At 38.1% G+C, this 25,421-nt stretch overlaps 1 protein-coding gene across 4 annotated transcripts in view; it reads left to right on the forward strand.

Annotated features, from left to right (window-relative positions):
* ZC3H13 (zinc finger CCCH-type containing 13) overlaps window positions 1-25,421 on the forward strand; it is a 46,456-nt gene that overhangs the window by 18,280 nt on the left and 2,755 nt on the right. For 3 of the 4 annotated variants that reach the window (XM_032099777.1, XM_032099776.1, XM_032099778.1), the window contains 14 exons: window positions 242-350; window positions 2,578-2,717; window positions 3,451-3,611; window positions 4,944-5,141; window positions 6,537-6,710; window positions 9,521-9,831; window positions 10,863-11,327; window positions 12,313-12,495; window positions 15,627-16,170; window positions 16,852-16,955; window positions 17,359-18,375; window positions 19,364-19,861; window positions 22,807-22,962; window positions 23,574-23,774. In XM_032099777.1, the coding sequence (XP_031955668.1) occupies window positions 242-350; window positions 2,578-2,717; window positions 3,451-3,611; window positions 4,944-5,141; window positions 6,537-6,710; window positions 9,521-9,831; window positions 10,863-11,327; window positions 12,313-12,495; window positions 15,627-16,170; window positions 16,852-16,955; window positions 17,359-18,375; window positions 19,364-19,861; window positions 22,807-22,962; window positions 23,574-23,774 (4,261 nt within the window). The remainder of the gene's footprint in view (window positions 1-241; window positions 351-2,577; window positions 2,718-3,450; window positions 3,612-4,943; window positions 5,142-6,536; window positions 6,711-9,520; window positions 9,832-10,862; window positions 11,328-12,312; window positions 12,496-15,626; window positions 16,171-16,851; window positions 16,956-17,358; window positions 18,376-19,363; window positions 19,862-22,806; window positions 22,963-23,573; window positions 23,775-25,421) is intronic. The other variant, XM_032099779.1, reaches the window with a different exon arrangement.

Below are 25,421 nucleotides of genomic sequence, written 5' to 3' on the forward strand. Positions count from 1 at the left end.
TCCTTTCTTCTCTTTTCCACATCTGCTATTTGCATTCTGATTATATGAAATTGCGTTAAAACATGTAGCCTGTGGAGTCTCTGCTTGTTTAAGAAGGTATTTGTTCAACAGGCTAAAGGGGAAAATGTTTTTTGTACTATGAAAAAACCCCTGCCAAAATACCATGTAAAATACACCTGCTTCTTCAGGCTTCTTGTAAAATAAAGTTGTTTACTCTAATGCAGCATTTTTCCCTTTATAGAAAGAGTCGTCACGAGGAAGACATAGAGAAAAGGAGGATATCAAAATTACAAAGGAGCGAACGCCAGAAAGTGAAGAAGAAAATGGGGGTTGGGAAACAAATAGAGAAGGTATGTATAAGGTATTGAACTCAGTCCCCTAACGCCTCAAAGAACTGTGAGATTTCTAGGCTGTGTGTTAAGTGGAATGCTTCAAGATTTGGTTTCTAAGCAGAATATTTTCATGCAGTAGCCATTAATTTAATTTTTTTTTTGAGGAGAACAAACAAGTTTTCTGAGTTGGACTGCTACAGTGGTTAAATCAACTAGCTTTTAAAACACAGGGTTTTGGGGGTTTTTTCCTCTTTTGACTACTGAGGCAACAAGGAATTTAGGTGTAGTCTACTCCATGGTGAATCTTTCACATTAAGGTCACTAGATGAATCGAAGTTGCATATAAAGGAATTTTGGAACTGGTCAGTCTGAGAAGAAAGTGTAATTCCTTGGAATTCAAAAGTTAGCCGTTTTTGTTGCGTAATTTGTGATGGTCTAAACTGTCATTAACAAGGGCTCCATCTGAATGAGTATAATTACAGTTGAAGGTGGACATCAGTGAAATATTTATATTCTAAAAATACCTGAAAAATGCTAAGTGTCTTCCATTACCTTCTGTAGTCACTTTGGTATGAGTTGGTGGGTGGGAGTTTTTGGGTTTGAAAATTTTTTTAGTACTTACAAGGTGGTTTCATTGTTGATGTGGGCAGTTTTCTTCTCTCCTAAGTTCTGCTTTTGTTAGAGTCCAAGTTCACCTGCTAGTGATGTTACAGGAGCTTCTATTGAGCTGTGGTATTCCTTTAGTTTTTTCTAAGTGTCTGTGTTTCAGAAGTAGTTACAGTGTTGCAAGAAAAAAAAGGGCAATTCTCATCCCTTCTGAGGGAATTCAGGTATAATGAATGTATTTGCAATGAAGTGCACTGCAAGTTTTAGGATGGAGCTCCTTGGAAATGTCATTAACTAGGGAGCTTTTCAATATTGTGTGCTAGAAATGTTGCAGGTCCTGTTTTGCTGTGTCTTAAGCACAATACATGAATGGAAAAGTAGCCATAATATGTATTCACTCCTTAGTAGACTTTTTTTTGCACACTTTAAGAAAAATTGATCTATGACATGTATATATGGAAATAAAACCTGACTCAAAAATGTTTGAAACATAGAAACCATGAATTCTATATAAATATATAGTATTAATGTCTTAAGTCTTAGACACTGAGACTTTCATCTTGAGAATTCAGCTTTTTTTTCAAAATAGTGTCAATTTTTGGTACATGGATGAAGTAGAATTACTATCTGTTAAGTTCTAGGGAGTGCTATATAAGTAGGTGGATAGACTGGGAAAGAACCTATGTTATTAGGAACTGCACCTTTCTCTAAACTGCTCCCATGCATTCATGACAAATGAAGGCAATTTGTAGACTGAGTTTAATTCTTGCAAAACCTTTTATATAGTTCCTGTATGTAGGAAGGGAGCGAAAGCTAATAACTTTTTAATGAAGTCATCTTTTTGCTGACAGATATTTTCCCAAAATGCTTTTTGAGCATTAGACTTAAATAGCCATAAACAACATTAATGTAAACAGAGTGAGTAAATTAAATTTTCAATACGATTTCAGTTGCCAGGTTGGAAGCATATGATACTAATTGTGCATGATTTAATGAAAAAATGAGAGAAATAGCACTTTTTCTAATGTGAAAACCAAACAGTGATAATGTTTGGTTACAGTTTACATCTGGTTTTACAACCAGATGTAAACTCTTGAAGTGTGTGTTTATCTGATAAAAGGGTTCATACTGAACTCTTCTCTTATTTTAAAATCAATGTCTTCATGTAATTAAGTAAGTGTATCAATTGATTTGTAAGACATTGTATTAAATAAAACCTTCTAGTACCATGCATCACTATATAAATCTGTTTCATGTGATTTTCCCAGTTAAATAGTGCTCTTCATATTTTCAGTCTTTGTGAAGACACACAGTTTTAATTTTTTTTGTTATTTAAATATAACTAAGTGGTTTCCTATGTTTCTCTTCCTGATGAATGTCCGTGGAAGAAGTTAAGGTGTTTTTTTTAACGAAGTTTAAGAGTCTTAACTTCAGGTTGTATGGAACTAACTGGAGTTACTTCAGGTTTGCACACATAATTGGAGAAGAAATTTGACATTCATTCCTTGATCCATTCATGCAGTACTTAAAAGTCATGAAAATATTTATGCTTGGCATCCAGTATGCTAAATGTTATTGTTACCTTTTTCATAAGAAATTGTTTACTAATCTATTTACTTTTTTTTTTCTTTAAATAAAGACTCTGATAATGGAGATGTTAATTACGATTATGATCATGAGCTGTCTTTGGAAATGAAGCGCCAAAAGATTCAGAGAGAACTCATGAAATTGGAACAGGAAAACATGGAGAAACGAGAGGAAATAGTAATTAAAAAAGAGGTTTGTATTATGTAAATGTGAAATAGAAAAGACAAGTCATCAGCCACTTCATAGACTTCTAATTGTTTCCCATAAGACTTAAGGTGTTTGGGCTACAAATATACTATTGTGTTACATAATTGTAAGTAACTGGCACCTATATAATTAGTATGTGACTTGAGTATTAGAAGTGAGTATCTCATCAGTCATCCAGCACAATAACCGAGTTTTCTCCTTTGTGAAGTCAGCTATTAAATGACTAGGATTTAATGCATTTTAGTGATACAAAACAAATAAGATTTGTAACAGAGAGGACATAAAAAAGAAAACACAAGGCATTTGCCAATCTCATTTTCCAGCTTGCCTTGTAGTAACAAGTAAAGTAGAGTGACAAAGTTATAAGTGTTAGAAACCCTAAAATTTTGGGGAAGATTAAAAAAAATCTTCTAAGGATGTTTTTCTTTTTCAGACAAATATGAGTGTTAGTCGTGAGCATACTGATTTTAAACTTTCAGTTACAGTTTTTGTAATGTATTACAGAGTGCATCACCTTCTCTTCCTCCATGCTTTATCTGTTGTCTTCCTTTTATGGTGTTCTTTGCGAACAATGTGATTAGGTTGAAGTAGAGATGTATATGGTTAAGATCTCATACTCTCTCACTTGCTGAATTTACATATTTGACACATATATCGGCATACACTTACACATTTGAGCATCAATATCTTATTGGTTAACTGTATTCTTTCCCTCAAGATCTCTCCAGAGGTGGTTAGATCTAAATTATCACCATCGCCATCACCACGAAAGTCTAGCAAATCTCCAAAACGAAGGTCCAGTCCCAAATCATCATCTTCAGCTAGTAAGAAGGACAAGAAAGCATCTACTGTCTCTTCACCACTTTTGGATCAGCAGAGGTCAGTATGTAGATGCGTCTTGCAAGAGAATGAGAACAGAGAACCGCACTTATATTTATTACTGGAGTTTTCATAATTAATGTTTTCCATTTTCCTTGCTTTCAGTACCCTTGATTATATAACTTTGGGGGAAGGTCTCTAAATTGTGGATTGTGAATCATACAGAAAATGGTTATATGCATGTAGTTGTCAGTCGATTATTTTCATGGTTTACAAGCAGATCTTTTCCCTTTGAATGTCCAGAGTCTTTGGGAGGTGATGAGAAAATATAAAGCATTGAAAAGTGGGAAGCACTTTTGTTTGAAATGTTGTAGCCTGTGAAGCAGCCAGATCTCTAAACTGAAGTGGTTAAAATTTGACCAACTGCACATTCTGTTGGTATTGCATATTACTGTTCAAGAAATAATGTGTGACTTTCAAGGCGGGGAATTTCTCAGAATTCAGGATAGATAAACGAGGCATGGGGGAGGGCAGGGAAGAATTAAGGCTAAAATACGTAAAAATCACAGGATTTTAACTGAGTGCTGTGCCACCAAAGTCACTCTCCAAAACCTGTTTCTAAAGTTCTTGCTGGCCGCAAGACGTTCTGAATTGTTGTTTGCAGCTTTTAGATAGGAAAGAAATTACTGCAGCAGTGTAACCAGACACATCTGTATCTGCTAAGTGAAAATCCCCTTTAAAATAGGGGCAAAACAACATTGTTTCTGCTACCGGAATGGTATAGCGTGTGCTGGTGTGCTACTGATACTCCGTATGCAGTGATACCTAGTTGGCAGGGTTTATCTTAGTGGTAAATTATGTGGAAAAGATATACTACTTCATATTGTGAGTTGCATATTCAGGAGTATTTAGATGCTTCATCCTTCGTCTTTCAATTTAACGTTAACTTCCATCGGGTAGGTAACATTAAATTGAAAACATGAGTAGTTCAAGTGTGTATATGGTTGGGGGTATTTCATTGCAGAAGTGGGAGTCTAAACAGACAAGGTACTCTAGTGTTTGTCTTCTGTTGTATACAGTTCATATAAGGGCATTTTATATTTGAAAACTGGTTCTGTCTGAACAAGAGTAATTCCTGATTTTGTTCACTTCCTTCAGAAAAAAAGGCTATAAATCAAAGAGCTCAACATAAATTTTTACCATCTCTATTCACCCTTTGGTCAAGTTCAGCTACTGAATGGTGCTTGCTAATGGAGTTGGTGAATCCTGTCCTAAAAGCTTCAAGGCCTTTTATGTTATAATTTCCTGTCAACGTCTGAGAAATTACTGTTTGAAATAGTTGTCAGCTCTTCATTTTTACACCCACCCCGCACCCTGTTAATTTCTCTCTAGGAGTTCTAAAAGTAACCAGAGTAAAAAGAAAGGTCCTCGTACCCCTAGCCCTCCTCCTCCAGTACAAGAGGATACTCCCCTGGGGAAAAAACACAAAGAAAAACATAAAGCAAAAGAACGTTCAGAGGAAAAGGCAAGGGAGGTGAAAGAAAGAGGGCGTGACTTTGAAAGGCACAAGGAGAAAAAAGAGAAGCAGAGGTAAGTTACATTGCATTATCAGCTTTCAACTGTAAAGTAACCTTGCTTTTAAAGTTATCTTTTATAGAACACTGAATAATAAGGGTGGTTTTACCTGCTTTGCCAACAATCTTTTTGGTACTCATGAAGTATTTTCAGTGTGTTGTATAGATGGGTTGATAAACTATAACAGATTGGTAGGTTTTAATTACGTAACTTAGTAGGTCTGTAAAAGTGCCCCTTTTAAAGATTCATTACTTCTCAGGAATCTGGACCTTCCCCAGCGAAACAGGTTGTTCACCAAAATCCTTATCAAAGTCATTCACGTCTGATTGCCTGCTTTTCTGAAATCTTAAAGAGTACTAATATCTTTATAAGTTGGCAGTGTGCATTTAAACTCTCCCTAATCTTCAGTAGGTTAAACTATTTTTGAAGTAGTCAAAGACTACTGACACTTTAGAATTGCTTTTGCATATATGCGTATTTATATACTAAAATAAAAGGTGGACTACTATGACTATTCCATTATTTCCTGGAGCATACATGTCCACTTAAGCTGAAAGATATGCGATCTGCATTTTTATGGCATGTGTTTTCTTGATGAAAGTAGGGTACATGTTCTTAAGTCTTACTTTGTAAACTGGCATATCAAAGACTAAGGATTGGAAGAGCAGTGAATCGTGTATTTATAATTGATTAAATAAATTACATCATACTTACTTGAAAGTATTTTATTTCCCTCATGATTGCCCACTCCACTACTGGAAAGAAGTTGCAAGCAGTAGAAAAGGGTATTCTAGGTAGTGCTGAAAGGATTAAGACAGTACTTGTTTTATCATTGTACTATAATCAGGTATTGCTGTGGTGACTACTGCCTTATATTTCACTGTTGGATTTTAGTCTTTTTTTTTCAGTACATAATAAAAATGAAGTTGTAATGTCAAATCTCTCTGAGGTACAGTCAGTGAAATAGTTGAAGGTTTTGACAGATTACTTTCATTCACTTGTTACTGGGATTAGCCCTTAAGAATGTGTCTGAGCTCAAAACTGCTGAAATAAAGTTCTGATGTTACAGAAATTTTTAAATAAGGTAACAAAGTATTTCTAGTTGGTAAGAATTCTGTTTCACCACCACATGAAATATTAGGTAAAATTACAAGAAGATTTTTTTTGGTTTTACCATGTTCTAATTTTTACAGTTCAGTGTAGCAAGAAATTTAGTCCATATCTTGCATTTTTGAGTTGTGCTATCTTGAGGTAATTTCATATGTGAAATTATAGATGGAACAAATGATTGTGTAACATAGCTTTTGATAACGTAATCACAGGTTCTGTCTTGGAGGTGTTTGTAGTTTCTTAGAAATGTGCTAACGCCATCTTATCCCTGTTACACAAGCTGCTGTTTATGTTTTCCAGGGATCCCTCTGAAAGCTCCCGTAGACAGAAACGTTCTCCTAGTCCTGCGGATCACTCTGGCAGTAATTCTTCCCCTTCCAGGGAGTACTCACCACCCGCTGCAAGGCGAAGGCAAACCTCCCGAGCTCCAGCCAAGTCAACCACTCACAAACATAACTTCTCACCCTCTCGCAGGTGGGAGGTCAATTCTAGTTTGGAAACTTCCTCTGTTAGTTTGACTGCTTGTTTACGTGTCTGTTGTGAATATATTTGTGCTTCAAACTCTTCAACTCTGAGACTGTTTTTTTTTTTGCCTAGTTAATACATTGAGGGTACTTGTCATGTCAGGAACAGAAGTCACAGTGAAAGTTTCCATTTAGCACTTGCTCTCAAATGTTTTGTCCTCAGATAGAACTTCAGAAGTCTGATATGAGATATAGTCAGTCTGATCCTTCAGGAACTTTCTTCCTCCCTAACCTTCCCCTTCTTAAAAAGTAGAACATGGGAAAATCTTTAACCTTGGAGATGGGAAAGGAGCAGAGTTTCTCCATTCTAAAATGGGTAAAGTGATACTAAGGTCCTGGTCCTGGTTCTTTCTTGAGAAGCAGGCATAACTGGCTAAACAGTGATATGCAAAGCTTCTTGCAGGAAGCTTTAGGGAAGGTATCATATCTTTAGTTCTTGGGGCTTTAGAAAAAAATGTTTTACCACCCATTAAAAATGGAGTAGGCTCCTTATTTTGGTCTGAAAGAATGTAAGCTCAGGTTTAGAATGGCAGTGCTAAATACTACTGTAGTCCCATATTTGTATAATGGAAAGTGAGGCATTCTTATTTTCTGCACCTCTGGTTGAAGGGTGGGGGAAGCCCCAGACGTCATATATATTTCTGCATGCTGATGAAACAACCAAAATAAAACCCATTCATTCAGCAATCCAAAGAGTTGTAAGCAAACTGTTTGGCTTCTGTGGTGACTCAGTTCAGCTGGAACGCTGTTGGATTGTTTTATGGTAGATGTCACTGATGGACATTTTTACTATATTGGATTCTTCATAGGGAAGTGAGTTCCTCCTGGAGCAATAGGACAGACTCTGCAAAATACCTCTTGTTTTAACTTATTCCAGTGTCCTGGTTTCAGCTGGTATAGAGTTAATTTTCTTCCGAGGAGCTGCTGCAGTGCTGTGTTTTGGATTTAGCATGAGAATAATACTGATAAGACACAGATGTTTTAGTTGTTGCTAAGTAAAGCTTACCACAGTTTCCCACACCCTGCCAGTGAGCAGGTGCACAAGATGGTGGGAGGGAGCGTGGCCAGGACAGCTGACCTGGACCGGCCAAAAAGATACTCTGTACCATAGAACATCATGTTCAGTGTATAAACTGGGGGAGTTGGCCAGGAGCTGCCAGTTGCCCACAGGGACAGGCTGGGTATCAGTCGAGGTGAGCAACTGTGTTGTGCATCACTGTTTCTCTTGGTTTTCTTCTTTTTCTCTCTCTTTTTGTTATCTCCCTTTTCATTGCTGTTATTCTTGCAATCATTATTATATTTTATTTTATTTTACTTTTTAAACTGTTCTTATCTCGACCCACAGGCTTTACCTTTTTGCCATTCTCCTCCCCATCCTGCTGGAGGTGGGCAGGGGAGTGAGTGAGCAGCTGCCTGGTACTTAGTTGCTGGCTGGGTTTAAAGCATGACATCCAGTAGTTTGTTCATCACTGCCTGCTTGTATCAAGTGTTGTGCAAGGGAATATTAAGTAAGGAAGATAAATGGGCCTTCTGCTAGAAGCAGGGAAGGATATTTGAAATATTTTGTCTCCATACCATTGAAAGCCTTCCATGCAAGCCAATTTTGGTAACCCTGTGAAAATAGTGGTTTCACAGGGAAAAATAAATGTAGTCTTACTTTAAAGACAGTAAGTCATGAAAGTGTTTTGGATTCTGTCAGTCATATCTAGCCCTGACAGAATTTTACCTTGAGTGCTTTGGAAATTTTACTACTAATTCCTGGTCATCTGTTTCATTTGCATATGAATTGTCGTCTTAGAGGTATGCAGGCTACTTGTTTCCTCAGGAATAGTGAGATTTTTGAAGATATGTTGTCCAAGTGTGATTAAAAAGTGGCTTTTTAACTACTGCTCTTCTTGTCATCTCTGGAGTTTTGTGAAGTAGAAGGGAGTTGGGAGTTAAGGACAATATATATTTCATGAGAAAAGATACTTGCAAGTTACTTTGATCCTGATAATGGGAAAAAACCCCCACTACTGAGCCTAAAGACTTGAAGTGTGTTTTTGTCCATGTTGGTCATATTATGAGGAAATTTTTTACTGTTGTGTAAATTATCTTTAGTTAGTGATGGGATTTCAAAGATCAGAGATATTTAGTATACATTTTCTTATTCTATCAGATGTGAGTTTTCCACGTTTGTGTAAACATTCACATTTGCTCACATTTTAAGCAGCTATGCATATGGTTTTTCTGGATCTTAAGAACTGTTTAAAGATCAATCCTTACAATAAAACATGTTAGAAGTGTATAAGAAGGAGACGTTGTTGCTTTGTAAAAAAATTCAATGCTGTTGTAAACAAAAAATCCAAGTTACACATCATAAAAATTATCTCTGTAATTTTATTATGAACTCCAAAAAGGATTTTATATTGAAGAAAGCAATAGTCTTATTTGGGGATGGGAGAGAAGATAATGATTTTTTTTCTGACTCCTCCCTCCCTTCCCCTACATTCTGGTAGCTATGTAATACAATTTTGATTGGACAGATTTTTCCTGGGTTTTAAATAAATAATAATCATTTAAAGACAAGCATATTTTGAAAGCATATACTTGGCACCCTGGAGGGCAGCCAAGTTTGATGTTTTATAGAAACAGCATGTATTTTCAGCAGACAGAGGGTAGGGAATACACAACTTATTTTAATTGCTTTTTTGTACGGTGTGTTAAGAACCTTTCAAGTCAAATTGTTACACGTGTGCCTGTTTTAACTCTTCCTTGCAGGTCTGCTTCTCCATCAGGTCAGCATCATTCTCCCATATCCTCCAGACATCACTCCTCTTCCTCACAGTCAGGCTCCTCTGTTCAAAGACATTCTCCTTCCCCACACCGCAAAAGAACTCCTTCTCCATCCTATCAAAGGACAGCTTCCCCGCCTGCAAGGCGGTCATCTTCCCCCTATCCCCCCCACTCCTCCTCTCCACCTCAGAGGAAGCGAAGCCCTTCGAGACACCGATCTCCTGGAAGAGACAAGGGAAGACACGATCGTGATCGGACTTCACAGTCTCATGACAGGCGCCATGAAAGGCGGGATGGTATGAATGAAAAATAGCTCTTCAGAATCGTTTTTATTTGTTTGCAAATTGCATTTTGAAACTTGATTTTTCAAATTGTGGCATTGTCTGCACCAATCCCAGGGGATAGGGGGTGAAGAAAATACTGGCTGTGTTTTTTCTTCCTGTGCTGGTTGTGCTGATTGTGCTGTTTGCAGGTACTGTATATTAAAGTACCCCGGTAGAACTGCTTATGTAGGCTCAACTGGTTGTAAAGGTGCTGTAGGTATCTACAGAGGTGTTCCTTGTATCATGCAATGGTGGTGTCAGTAGGTGATTTTCACGGCAGGGTACTCCTAAGTAACTATTATTCTTTTCTATGAGGTGCCCAAATCCCGTCCCCACTGATTGCTGTCTACTGTCTTTGTAATTGACATTAAGTGAGGTGTGTGCAAAGAAACGGCCATTCCCTCTGGAAATCTGTAGAGCTGTTTCAATAATATGTGATGAGTAAGAATGCTGTTTGCCTTGACAGACGGATTACAAAGAGTACATATGTCAGCTCTATTTTTGACTGGCTGTAAACTTACCTTACTGTAGCACTAATATTACAAATATGTAATAAAAAAAGCCCCAGAACAACAAAAAAATAAAAACCCCAAACTCAAACCAGCAGATTTTAGCAGGTCATTGAGGCTTTACAGGTGGTCCAGATATACCACAAATTTTCTGGAAGTGTGTGTGTGTATAGAAAATAAGAGGAATTTATGATTGGAGGAGTAATAACCCTACCTTAACATTATTGAAGTGCGCTTGCTCTTTAGTATGTTTGACATTTATTGTTATTATACTTAATGTCTTTTGAATGGGTAAATATTTGTAGAGATCCATATTTACAATAAGATCTTTAAAGCTTACTAGATGTATAGATAGATAACCCAGCATGATCTTTACATATTAATTTTGATTCGCTAAGTGTATTTTGACTATGTTATTTTAGTCTTATTTGTGTGTTAAGTGTATGCTTGCTCTGATTAAGCTGGGTATATAACGTTCTTTTGAACATTTTACAGAAACAAGAGGGAAAAGAGAAAAAGAAAGAGAAACAAGAGACGATCGTGATTATGACCAAGAGCAGAGTACCTCCAGGGACCATAGAGATGACAGAGAGTCTCGTGATGGAAGAGATCGGAGGGACACAAGAGACACCAGAGATCGGCGGGAGCCACGGGAATCCAGAGATACTCGAGACTCCAGAGACACGCGGGATTATAGCAGGGATACCAAAGACAGTCGTGACCAGAGAGACTCGCGCTCCACACGAGACTCCCATGACTACAGAGACAGAGAGAGTCGTGATGCCCATAAAAAGGATGATCAGTATCAAGATGACTTGCGCAGCTATGGAAGATCCCATGGCAGAGAGGAGAGCTCTCGTGCTGAAACAAGGAATGACTCCAGGAGTGACTCCAGAAATGAGAGCAGAAGTGATAGGACTGGCAGAAGTCGAGGCAGAGGTCCAGAACTATCTGACAAAGGTATTGTGTAATTTAAAAAATTCATGTGTCTCCATCATTGAAGTTGGAATATTTGCATTCATACTGCCTTGTTTGATATTTGGGATGCAAGTACTGCCAAATAGTTCATGCTTTTAAAACTGTGTTCAATTCTGTTGTCATTAGATTAAAAGTGTTATTGAAATTTATAGCACTTCTATGTTCTCCATTCATTAAAGTGGCATATCACTGGTATTCTGCCATCTCATTTTGAAACAAAGCCTAACCCTTACATCACTCTATTTAATGTTTCTGCAGCCCTTGGTTTTCCCATTGGCTACAAACACAAGTAAGAGGCTGATGTGTACTGGAAAATTCGTAGGGGGTAGTGCGTTTCAAAGCCCCAGGCAACAGATTTTTTGTGCTCTTTCAAAAACAATTGCATGTCTTAGGTGTCTGAAAACCATCTTTCACACACACCCACCTCTCCCTGCCTCACCACCTTGCTTCATCCGATTTCCAAAATGTGTGACTTTAAAATGGTTTCTGAAGTCTGATGCATTTTAAATAATAATAATAATACTACTAACAACTTATAATAATCTATTTTTTATTTTGCTTTTTCAGGCTTGTGACATTTTCATTAGGGGAGTGATACACAGTTTTTACAGGGAGGATGATCTCTGCTTTCTCTGCCTATTCTTGCTGCACTGTCTGCTAGCTTACAGCCTACTCAGAAAAAATGTGAATTGGCTTTTGGACTGATATTTCTAGTCAGGAGACCTTGTACTATGACCACGGGATGATGATGTAGAAAGTCTTGATGTTGCAGTTTGGAAATAATGACTTTACAGTTAAAACATGTGAAATTTGAGTTGTTGGTTAAGTAGAGTTTGATGTTACAATCTTTATGTCTATGAGCAGCTAAGTCAAATTTATTAGATGTTGATACATCAGTTGATATAAGATATCAGCGGATTTCCTTACATGCGGAAGCTCATGTTTTGTGTTGCTACATCTCCATTAGGAAGTCGGGGGACTAGAGGATCCCAGGTTGATGGGCACAGCAGTAGCGGAAACTACCATGACAGCTGGGAATCGAGGAGTAGCTACGCTGATCGGGATCGCTATGACAGTCGGGATCAAGCACGAGATTCCTCCTTTGAAAGAAGACATGGTGAACGGGATAGACGTGACAACAGAGAAAGAGGTATTTTAATGTCTGGTTTTACACATCCATCTGTAGTCAAATGTGCGTCTGCATGAATGTGTGTGTTTCTCTTTCCTTCGTTTTTCTTCCTTGTTTCCCCCCACACCAATTCATAAGTAGCTCATCTGACACCACACGCTGACACTAGTCCTATTCTTGATACAACTTCTGTTACATATGTTCATTCATTGGCCTTGTATACATGAATACTGTTGCCTTTCCCCAGCCCTTTGGCTAGATTTTGGCATCTTCTGTGTTTATTCATCCAAGTAGTATTCAAACAAACTCAACTTCAAGGCAAGGGCTTTCATTGTACAACTTCATTGTAAAATGTTTTTGCCTCCTCCTCCACTTCATGTGCATAAGCACGTTAAGCTGAGAGTCCATGTAAGCTTGGAGTCATGATTGCGTTTCGTTACTGGTTCTGTTTGTTGGTATATAAACACTGTGCTTTTGTGCTGTAAATTGCTTGAGTGTGTTTTGGGGAAGGCCTAAACTAGACTGACAGTTATGGACTGCTTACTACTAAAGTAAGTGACAGTTTAAATTTATTATGAATTCAAAAATTTATTGTCTGGAGAGTTTAATAGTGATGAGTGCTTTGCTGTTGTCAATGATAGGTAGTAAGTGTTGATACCAGTGATCATGAAGAGAGCATGCATGACTTTTTTTTTTTACATAGTCAAATATTTTTTACATAGCAAGATGTCAGATTTCTGTACCAGCAAGTATACTGTGTTTGAAGGGTTGAAGGAACTTAGTAGCAGCTTACACTCTGGAATATATTTGTATTGCTCACCAATTAAGAGAACTGGAGGAGTCAGGGAAATAAAAATAGCATGAAAATTAAAAGAAGAGCTGTGAAGACTAAACATAAAATTATAGTGGGTTATTCTCTGTCTTGAGTTTTGATTTATGGGTGACAGATACATTCTAGCTGCTCTGTAATTTCAGTTTTTCAAAGAGATATTTTGCATGCCACTGTGAAAGATACTTTTTAGCCTATTGAAACTGTTGTTGCTTGTTCTTGTGAAAGGCTCTGCTTCAGTTTCTCATTTTCAAGGCAAGATTTCAACAAACCTAAGCTCCAGGCTTCCTTTTTCGTGTCAGCTGAAAAATCCTGAACACTGAATGTGTCCTGGGGGTTGGCTTTTGCAGTCTAGCTTTCATCTCTTTCATCTCCCCAGCCCAAATAAATCCTACATATATATAATGTAATTTTGTGCCCTCATATCCTAGCAAGTTCTTAATTTATTAAGAAAAACAAACATCCACCCCAAAAAAACCAAACCAAAACCCCAAGCCAAGAGGAAAACCTTGGAAATAAAAGCATGTAATCACAACAAAATAAATTTCTAGGAGAGAAGTTGCTTTGAATGGGTTGTATTTCCCATTGGGGGGGTGGGAAATATAAAGAGCATGAATTCAAAATATATAGTCTTCTTCCTTAAAAATTTAGATCACTTTTTGTAATAGTAAATCCTCAGAATTACAATTCAAGACGCTTTCCCTAATTAGACTACAGTTTTAATATCTGTCATTCTGAGAAAAATTGAGATATATTTTGGTTGGTACTTAGTTCTGTGATATGCAAGGGGTATGATTTTAAAATGCAAGCTTGCAAATTTGAGCTGTCTGTATTCAACTAAGGCAAACATGGGAGTGTTCCAAACAACCACTGGAACAGTACTTCAAAAAATGAAGTCACATAAGAAGTGCTGACTTACCTGCATTTAATTGTCTAATACATTTGCACTATTTGATTCACATAAGACTTTCATGTGGATGTTTTGTCACCAAAACTGACACAACAAATAGGAGTTACAGAACTTCTTTATAAAAATCTAATATTTAGTGTGCACAGTAAATCATATTACAGTGTTATAGGCCCATTAAAAGAATGTGAAACCTGTTCACGGAACCGATCATATGGATTGATGGTTTTACCTTTTACCTTTTTAAAGAGGCAGAAATGTCACTCAACTTTGCTTTTACTTTTACCTGGTAACAGGGGAGCACTAAATCATTGTTAATTCACTCAAGAGATGAAAATTGATTAAACTGATGGAAATGCATGTTTTATTGATTTAGTTCTGTCCAAACTCTGCCTGCTCACACCTAGTGGACATTGTCTCAATTTGTAGTGAGGTGCACTCTCAGCCTCAGAGTAATGGACTGAGAAATACCAACCTCTATTCATGCAATCTTTTTCCTCTTTTGTATGGTGCTTTTATATATATATTGTAGGAAAAAAGTTTTATTGATTTGTTGTGGCTCAAATACTACTAAGATGAGCATAGAAATTGGTATGAAGTAGTCAAAACCTATAGAAATACTCAAAAAATATCCACAGTACAATGAACAGTATGTAGATAAGTCTATGGAGAGTAAGTATAATTGGATAAATCAGATTTCACTGTCCTTCTGGGTCAGTCATTTTCTACGTGTTTAGTTTTTCCTCTGTCTCTAATCCACTGTCTGAACAACAACAAACTCAGATTCTAAGCTGTAAGACTCTGCAGTGAACACAAATAAAAATTTTTAGCAATTCTGCTTCCCCTATCTCATCCTTGCCTCTCCATGTCTTGTGGATTTGGTTGTGTTTCTGTGCAGGGATCTCTTCTGTGATGAGACAGCCCAGTATTTCTAATTTTGCAGAAACTTCTACTCTATGTTGTAAACAGCTTGAGTCCTTGTAAAGCACTTGACTCCTAATAGACTTAGGAAGTAAAATCTTTGTACAGAAGTCTAAACATACCTTATGCATGCCATTCCCTGCTTTTTAAGATCTTATACCAGATTTGGAAAGATTGGGTAATGCCATACTAATAGCTATACTGTGAGGCATACATTTGTCTTTTGAGGCCATTCAGAAAAATCTGGTAGAAAATTAAATATTTTTTTTGCAACTTTTGGTTAAATAAGTAAAGCCCACCTCCTAAATGTTGAAAAATTCTTTCAGAATTAGTTCTGCTTTTTGTCTTCCTTCCTCCCTAAAGGGAGTATTCAAATTTCTGCAGGGAGTTGCTTTTCATTTAATGCAAACCAAGATCTAGATTGTCAAGGCTCTTTTAGCGGAAGCAGTCTATATCTGTTCAGCACTTAGTAATCAAATCTGCTTCTGTTTGCAGATCAGAGAGCAGGCTCACCGGTACGACACCAAGGACGGAGTGATGATCTCGAGCGGGATGAGAGGAGAGAGGAGCGAAGGGTGGATCGGTCTGATGACAGGAGAGATGAAAGGGCCCGGGAGAGAGAGCGGGAAAGGGAGAGGGACCGAGAGAGGGAAAGAGAAAGAGACCGGGAAAGAGAGAGGGAGAAAGAAAGAGAGTTGGAAAGAGATCGTGCTCGGGAACGGGAGAGGGACAGAGAACGGGACAAAGACAGGGACCGTGAGCGGGACCGAGACAGAGATCATGACAGGGAGAGGGAACGAGAGAGGGAGAGGGAGAAGGAGCGGGAGCGAGAGCGGGAGGAACGCGAAAGGGAGCGAGAACGAGAGAGGGAACGGGAGCGGGAGCGTGAAAGGGAGAGAGGTCGAGACAGAGACAAAGAGAGAGACCGCCAGAGAGACTGGGATGACAAAGAAAAAGGAAGGGAAGACCGCAGGGATAAGAGAGAAGATATTCGAGAAGAAAGAGGCTCAAGAGATGTCCACGATGAAAGAAAATCCAAGTGAGTGGATCTAAATGTTTCTTCAGTCAAAGAAAGAAAAAAAAGGCAGTCTTTTACTGTTGAATTTGGTAAGTTAGTAGACAGGGGAGTATCTTAAGGAAGCAGACACCCTGTTTATGCCTAGGCTTGGTCTGGAGCTGTGTCTCCCCTGCATCTGTGTGGCACATGCTGGTAACCCCCAAATTCGTTCTATGCTGGTGTAGTCCAATGTTTTGTTAATGCTGAATCATGGATCTACTTGTGAGCTAAGAGTTGAGTCAGACAATGTAATTTTCCCTTCTAAGTATGCTTGCACTGTCTTGCCTTTAATAATACAGGCATTCATGGAAACAAAGTAGAAAACAGTGGTACATTTTGAAGCCTGAAATTCAAATAGCAGTTAACTAGGTCAGGGTTTGTGACTTTGTTAGTTAAATTTCTTTGGAGCATGCATTACCCTTTGCACTACTAAATTTCCAATACCAGAAGGCTACCAGTGAAGGCATGAACAATATCCCAAGTATATGTGTTGTGCTTCCTTTAAGTGCATAGCTATTACTTGGAATGACAACTTAGAAAATTACAGAACTTCATGGCATCTTTAAATATCTTCCGTTTGAGGTGCTTAGACGTCAGGGATTTGTATTGATGATAAACTCAAAGAATCCTGAAGAAATTTGATGGTGCATGTTCCTTCTGCAGGAAGCGTCACAGAAACGAAAGCAGTCCAAGTCCCCGTCAGTCACCCAAACGTCGCCGTGATCATTCTCCTGATAGTGATGCTTACAACAGTGGAGATGATAAAAGTAAGTGGGAGTGGGCTCTCTCTGCAGCTGGACCCAGCTTATCCTCTGTCCATGGAAAATAACTTGCAATTTTAAATAGAAAAAACATGGGGAAAGTTTTGTAAGTGTTCCCCATATTTTTATGAGCACTACCATTTTTCTTCATCTTTGTCATTTATCTTCATTTTGTCACTATATATTATGTCTGCCAGGTGATAGTGACTTCCACATCTGTTTAAGATGCATGTTTACCAAATTGGAAATTGTCTGTTGCTGCTGCAGCAGTGGAAAAGCATAAGAAATCTAACTGAAGTAATGGGTTATGTGTTTTACTGGACACTTTCTTTGGCATGGAGAAGACAGCAAATGCTCACACGTTCTCCTTCCTACACAATAAAAGCACATTCTTTTTCACATTTTGCAGATGAAAAGCACAGGCTCCTGAGCCAGGTTGTGCGGCCACAGGAATCCCGGTCACTGAGTCCCTCTCACGTCACAGAGGAGCGGCAGAGCCGCTGGAAAGAAGAAGAGCGAAAATCGGACAGAAAGGAAAGTTCCCGACGCTATGAAGAACCAGAGTTTAAAGAGAGGATTTCTTCAGCAGATAAGCAAAGAGAGCAGCCGGATGCTTCAGAAGGCTCCCGGTCCAGGGTTCAGGAAAGTCTTGGACACCGTCCTTCTGAGGAAAGAGATGCTTCTGATAGAATGCATGATGACAGCAAGAAGAAGTCTAAGATACAGAAAAAGGCCACAAAGAAGAAGAAAGATGATGACAGTGGGGTGGAAAGGTATGCTAATGAATCAACAACTGAGGAAAGCCAGGTCTTTTCCCCTAAGAAAGGTCAGAAAAGGAAAAATGTGGAGAAAAAGCGGAAGAGATCCAAGGGTGATTCTGAAGTTTCTGACGAAGAAATTGTTCCACATCATAAAAAGAAAAAAGGCCCAAGAACCCCGCCTGTAACTAAAGAAGAATTGGTTGAAGAACCACCTGAGAAAGCTGTAGCAGAAGTCCCCACAAAAAGAGAAGATACCACATTTAGTGACTGGTCAGATGAAGATGTTCCTGAACGTGGTGACATTGTTGTTCCAGAAAGAAGCACTGAGGATTCCCATAGGAAAAGTCACAGGACAAGGGGAGAAAAGGTGGAAGCCCCTCATGTTACTATAGAGGATGGACCACACCGTAAGCCTGTGGACCAGAAGCGCAGCAGCAGCCTCGGTAGCAATCGGAGCCATGCCTCAAGCAGGCTTAGATCCCCCTCCAATGAGTCAGCGCATCGCAGTGGAGATGATCAGACTGGACGGAAGAGGATCCTGCACAGTAGCTCTAGGGATAGGGATAGGGACAGGGAGAGGGAGAAGAAAAGCTTAGAAATCACTGAAAGAAAGTCCAGAATTGACCAGTTGAAACGAGGGGAACCCAGTCGCAGCACATCTTCAGGTAATGAGATGCATTTTAGTGAGACTGACCTATCATTCTGTGTACAAATCCTAAATTGTTCTTGGATGGCTCTAATTAGTGTAACAGGAGAGGGAGGTGCTGTCTGCCTTTCACTGTAAAACGAGAAGGAATTAAGATTCCTGCAAGTGTTAACATATTTGAAAAGCTGATTCTCAGTGGGCAGGATTACCATTTTGTTTACACCAAAACATTCAGTTGGATTTGGTTCATGCTGTCTGGGGAATAAAGTAATTTGTAGGACAAAAAAAACTCATAGAGGAAATGCTTGTGCTAACAGAACATTGAGGTAGTTTTATCATCTAAATAATGTTCTTTAATTCATTATTTGCATTGATTTTGGTATGGAAATTCCTGAAATTATGCAAAATTAGGTAAATTTTTCATGGTTCCTGTTAGGCATACTTTCAATGCACATGGAAATCATCTTTGTTGCAAATCAAAATAGTCACTTTTTTAAAATGTGTGTAGTTGCTGTGAAAAAAAAAATAGGTAAAATGTTTTAAAACTGAAACAGCATCAATACAAAAATGTCTTCTTCCAAAAACATTTTGGCTCTCTGTTCTCCTCATTGCTACATGCCTGAAATTATTTTTCTGAATTCATCATTTGTTAACTAAGGCATTCTTAGCTTTTAGAAGACATGTTTTAAAAATTTTGAATTTTGAGACAATTCTTTTTTCTTTTTTTTCCCCCCAAGCCTAAATTTCTGAGTTAAGATTGTGTACTTTCTGTTGGTTTCCATCATAGTAGAAACAGCCACTAAAGTTCTTTTTTGGAAGTGGGAGAAGTTACCCCGTTTCTAAGTAAGGTTAAATCTTCTAAGGCAATCTGAAAGCTTTATTAATTGGAAGATGATGCTTTTGGGAAGTGTATTTTCATACCCAAATCTTTAAAATGCTTTGGTCTGGTAAAGTAGTGTTGTATTTATGTGTCACAGTCATGCTTATATTTATGATCTTTCGTGCAGATCGTCAGGATTCAAGAAGCCACAGTTCAAGAAGAAGTTCCCCTGAGTCAGATCGTCAGGTTCATTCCAGATCCGGGTCCTTTGACAGCAGGGAAAGGCTTCAGGAGCGAGATCGGCATGAACATGATCGAGAACGAGAGCGAGATAGGAGAGAGGGGAGACAGAGAGACTGGGACCGAGATGTGGACAAAGAGTGGCCAAGGAGCCGGGAACGAGAGAGACTCAGGGAGCGAGAGAGGGATAGGGACAAAAGACGGGAGCTGGAGAGGGAGAGAGACCGACAGCTGCCTGATACTGCTGAGAGAACTCTTGACATCTCCTCTCAAAAGGAGTCAACAAAGCACAGTGAAACAAAACTGGACAGAGATCACGAAAAAGAGTTTGATGGTATTTGCCGGGATTCAGCAGCTTCAGAGAAGGAAAAAACAGACAAAGATTTAGGACCTTTACAAGGCTTTGAAGATGGAAATGAGGCTGAAAAGGTAGAGAGTTTAGAAGGTGAGCTATTCTGGGAAAGAACCTGGACTAACAAATACTTTATTTTTTCTCTTTTAGCATAGTGCTGAACTGAGCTATATTAGAATAATTTTCTACTGAAAGCCTTATTGGCTTCAACTTCTCTACTGTGGAAGCAGACAATGAGAGAGATATCTGATGAGCATCTTCCTTAGTGTTAATTGTGTTAGTGCTGTTTCTTAATTTCTAAAGAAGTCTTGAGGCAAAGAAGCATAAATTATCTGAGATATAATTTCACCAAAATGTAATGTTTCTGAATAGGCAAGTTACTAAAAGATAACACCAACATTTGATTGGCTTGTTACATCATTGTAAGACCTATTTCTTACTTTGGAAGTGACAGTTAATGAGTGGGGGGGGAAAAAAAAGTGTGGACTCGGAACAGGTTTTTGGGTTTTTTTTCTGCCAGAGCCCAATTACCATAGAAATGGTTGTCTAATTAGTAGGTGAAACATATGTATGGCTTAGCACAATAGTCCAAAAATAGCTTTCCTGAGGTAATCTTAAGAAGTGCAGCTTCAGTTTGCTGGTCTTAATGGTACTGGGGAAAGCATGCTTAGAATTGATAAATAAAGTCAGCAAGGGGCAAACACTGACAAACTCCTAAGAGTTTGTCACATGAATTAGAAACTTGAACTTTGCAAGAATAGGGAGTTGGGGAGTGCTTTTATATGAACAACATAAAAGAAACAAGGGTCTAAATCCAGAGTAACTGGTGTATGTTACAGTTATGCTCATTGTGTTTGCCATTCTTAGTACCTGTAGTGTTCATTGTTAATTTGGGCAGTTAAATGCTGTCTCAAGAGGATGGTGAGGAATATTTAGTACTTATGTCTCCTACCTGATTACTCACAAAGTGGTCTTTAGGTTTGAGAGACCCTATTGAGAAAGTTTCATTTAAGGAGATTATCTGTGGAGTGGAAGCACTTGACAAAAATAGTATTTGAAGTGAGCCTGGAAAAGTCTGCTTTTGCTACAATAGACAGAATTAACAATTTTTAAACTAGAGGAAAAGCATGGTACGATAAATCTTAGAGTACAATGTGGTATCTGCAGAAAAGAGGTAATAAAAGGCCATTTTTGGATACATTACCAGTTTCCAAGAGGGCACCTGTAACCAAACAGGCTGTGCAGGTTAAATGTGTTCTTAGTTCCAGCCTTTCAGCATACTTGTTTTAATGTGTATTCTTTTGTCTGTTTTTCAGAGGTTGTGTTCTAAATTCTCTGCAGGTTATCATCTGTAGGGAGTTATGGTATATTTAGGATTTTAAAATTTTTTTTAGAAAAATCTATTTTGTAAAATATAAGATGGCATTCCATTTTATTAAAGTGTACTGTTAACAGCATGGTTATGATTTTCTAAGGTTTAGTGTACTTCATTGTCTTTCATTACTTTGTAACTCCTGTTTACATTGCTCCGTTCAGCTGGTGTGTTGAGTTTTTCATGCAGAATTAATATAAAAACACATTTCCACAAAAGAGTGGTAAAAGTAATGATTGGATTATACTCTAGAAATTATCAAACTTTGTCTTGAAATTCAGAATGTAAAGTATTTTTTAAAAAAATTATATATTGAGAGCTATGAATTATGATTTTATATTTTTTAATACAGTTAATTGTTAATGGGTCCAGTCATGTAGTACTGGAGGACTAGTGTATCTGGTAAATCAGTATGGATGCAGAAGATGGATCTTACAGGCCATGAATATTTGAAGTACTAAGTACCATTTCCAAATCTGATGATATTAGGGAGGTATCTGGTATTTAGTTGGCCAAATTACTGTAGTGTATTGTCTAACAAAATGTGTCAGAATATCATTAAATTATCTTAGTGTTTTGAACCTTAATGTGTTTTCTTTAGGAGTGGGCTTAAATAATGCCTCAGATGCTATATGCTTCCTCCAAAGCATTGCCACATGGTCTGAGTAGTTTGTTTATGCTCTGCTGGCACATCTTTCACTTGGTTTTTCCTTGCTGATTTTTAGGTTAGTTGAGGTGGCTATTTTTTTCTTCCCCTGCAAAAGCAAACTTAAAAAAAAAACCCCAAAGAATAGGGGAAAACTTAAAATGGAAGCAGCTTCACTTCTGGCTTAAGGGAGCTGGAAGATACCAGAATAGTCATCCACACAGGAGGATCCCTGTAAATTCTGTCCTGTTTGTGTGGCACGACTCATTGCTAGTACCCATGTTGGAGAACCATAAGCCTGAGTTTAGAGCAATAGGATTTTTAAGTGCTTGAGTCAGATCTTTCAATCTTGGAGATGAGAGAATGTTCCTTTTGTGAACTGCAAAATTCAGTGTTTGTCTTGTGTTCACAGGTCCTAAGGAGTATGTTTCCACATACAGCACAGGTATTTGTGTATGCAGATAGTATGTGGATGGATAGGAGGGGTAACAACTAAAAGAAGTTTGGCATGGCTTTCTAAAAACTCTTCTTGTGACTGCCACAAAGAATCTAAAATTTTGTACATAATTGTTTCATTCAGGATACCTGTTGCCTTTTTGTATTTTGGAGTTTTGTTACTTCTTTTAGGAGTTTGGACTGAATCCTGATTTTGGATTAGTGTGCTAAAGCATCTGAAAGATTTGTGGCACTAACTTAGATTTTTATAAACTATTTATTATTATAAACTACATGTCAGATATCAGATAATCAACATGTATGTTGTGAAAATGGCCTTATCTGAGCAGTTTGACTAATACTGCACCAAAAAAGTGACCAGTGTATATAAAATTCAAACTACCACATTGTGTATGGGAGGAATAACTTCACTGTTTCTGTGGGTTAATACCAGCTTTTATGTTGAATCATACTTGTTCCTAAAAGCTAACAGTTTAGTTTGCTAAACCTTTGTCTTCAGGCAGTGTACAACATGTTTAGAAAACAAATACGATTGCTTTAAAGCTACCGTGTCTGTGTCTGTAGGAGGAGAGGATGAAGCCAAGACTAACGATGTGCAGTCACTGGGGTCTGGTGCTGGAGAATACGAGCCAATCAGTGATGATGAACTGGATGAAATTCTGGCAGGTGATGCTGAAAAGCGTGAGGATCAACAGGAAGATGAGAAGATGCCTGGTAAAAGTATATCAACCCCCCTTTGTGATTATTTGAATAGAAGGATTAGATCAGTGTACATATAATGCTGTTGTGATGTTGACAGTATTTCTGAATTAGGAGTGCAGTCTATGAGCAGATTCTGTCTGTGCTTGAATGCTTTCCAAGTGCTCTGGGAAGAATGGAGTTGTCTCGTTGTCCTAAGTTCAGCTGAGTATCCTGGGCTGTGTGAACTAGCTTTCTAAAGCATTTAATTTGAATCTGCCTTAGTATGTTCAGTTGTACTGTGACTTTTGTGAATGTATAAGTAATATGTCCAAACCTGCTGGCTAAACAGGGTCTGAGCAACTTTTCACAAAGGGATTGCAGTAAAAATGAAGCAGAGTATTAGGCAGGGGTTGGGGTTTTTTAATCCATTCAGCTTTGCGTTTCTATTTCTTTTTGTATTTCTCCTATTTTCCACCCATCCAAGTGAGTTTTGACATTCTTACCTGAAGGGTCCAAGAGGACAACAGAACAATGTTCATCTAATATATGTATTGCTTTCAGGAGACAGCTGTGTGCGCAGCATGTGAAATTAATCAACTGTGGTAAGGGGTGATGATGTGATAACTCATTCTCTGTCAATGTTTTTGCAGATCCAGTGGATGTTATAGATGTAGACTGGTCCAGTCTTATGCCAAAGCAGCCGAAAGAACCACGTGAGCCTGGGGCTGCACTCTTAAAATTCACACCAGGTGCTGTTATGTTGAGAGTTGGCATTTCCAAGCGATTGGCAGGACCAGAGCTCTTCACCAAAATAAAAGAGACTTGCCAGAGAGTCTTAGAAAAACCTAAAGGTAATTTCTGCAGGGATTAAACTGTCTTTTGTGTATAGTGAAAAAGTCCTTATGAAATGTGCATCAGTTCGTTATTTTAGGTTTCAAAGACCACAGAAAGTATATAATGAGTATTGTGTGAAAATTACAGAAATATGATACAGCAGCATGTTAGTCAGATTAGTGTTTTAATTCCAGCAATGGTGAGGAGGTCTAAATTAAAAAAACAAAACAAAATTGTTTTTATCTTGGGGTAATATTCTTTTTGGGAGACCATTCACACTTTCCTAGCCTTATGTGAACAACATAAAAGAAACAAGAGTCTAAATCCAGAGTAACTGGTGTGTGTTATGGTTATGCTTATTATGTTTGTCATTCTGAGTAAGAATTACCTGTAGTGTTCATTGTTAATTTGGGCAGTTAAATCAAATGCTGTCTCAAGAGGATGGTATCACCAATTTCTTAGAGAGCAAAGTATCTTTTCCAGTGAACTAGTAGTAGTATTTCAAGAAAGAAATAAGATTTCTTATTTTCATTCTGAGGATCCTTCCTAGAATTCATAGATAGGAGTTTTGGATCAGAATGAAGGCACTAAGTGGAATCTGTATGTTATACCTCTACTAAAAATGGGAAATTCAACAATTTTTACAGGTTTGGAATTTGGATAAAGTATGTGTCACAAGACCTGCATGATAAATGGGATGGGCCTGAATTGTACTGGTGCTGCTTACTGCAATTCTGAGTGTAAGCAGGGCTTTTTCATGAGAAAGAATACTAATTTTTCTGTTTCACATCCCAGGAGCCAGTTGAGCTACTTGCAACAACTTGCATGGTAGAATGGTTCTTTTAGGACTGTGAAACATTTGCTATTTCTATAAGATCTCTATGCAGATTATTGCAGCATCGAAATGTTAGAGAATTGTGGCTTATAAATAATAGTATCTGCAGAGCTCATGGGTTTTTTTACTCTCTAAATTCTAGTTCTTAATTTGAAACAATACCTTTCACTTTACATTATTCTTTACATCGTTGTCTTGTTAACCTCACAGTCTCAGATAAGTGGGGGGGAAAAAAAATCCAAAACTTCTCTTAGCTGTGCTAATCTCTATCAATGTCACTCCTTGCTTGAGCCATTTAAATCATATAATTATATTAACTGGGAGCTGTTACTACTGCTCCTATTTTTCTTTTTCTTTGAGTCAAATAAAATATTGAGTCTTCCTGAGTATACAAACTGATATAGAAAAGGTATGAACTATGTCTCTCCCTGTAAGCTCTAATTTTGCTGTGTACTTCAGCACTTCTTACCAGGGATTCCTTGCAACAGCAACTGCGCTGCAGGATCACTCCACCTGTCTGTTTAAAATGATACCCGAAATAATCTCAGCAATCCTTGCATGCTTCCCTAGAAATAAAGTCTTTAGTGATAATAGGAGGCTCTCCAGCACTGCCTCTGGACTGTCTTAAGTGTACTAGGATTTAGCATAACTTTGCTCTGGAGAGGAAGGGGGATTTGAAGTGCCTCTCTTGATTTCCCTTTGGTGTGTGCAGTCTCTCACACATCAGTTCCTACACTGCCAAGTGTAGGCTTTCAAGTGTATGCACTTCCTGTGCAGTCTGCCAGGTGAATGTTCTCTGTATAGAGATTACACAGCTACAGCACATATA

The sequence above is a fragment of the Corvus moneduloides genome, chromosome 2 (genome assembly GCF_009650955.1).
Source record: "Corvus moneduloides isolate bCorMon1 chromosome 2, bCorMon1.pri, whole genome shotgun sequence".
In the NCBI taxonomy this organism is placed as follows: Eukaryota; Metazoa; Chordata; class Aves; order Passeriformes; family Corvidae; genus Corvus; species Corvus moneduloides.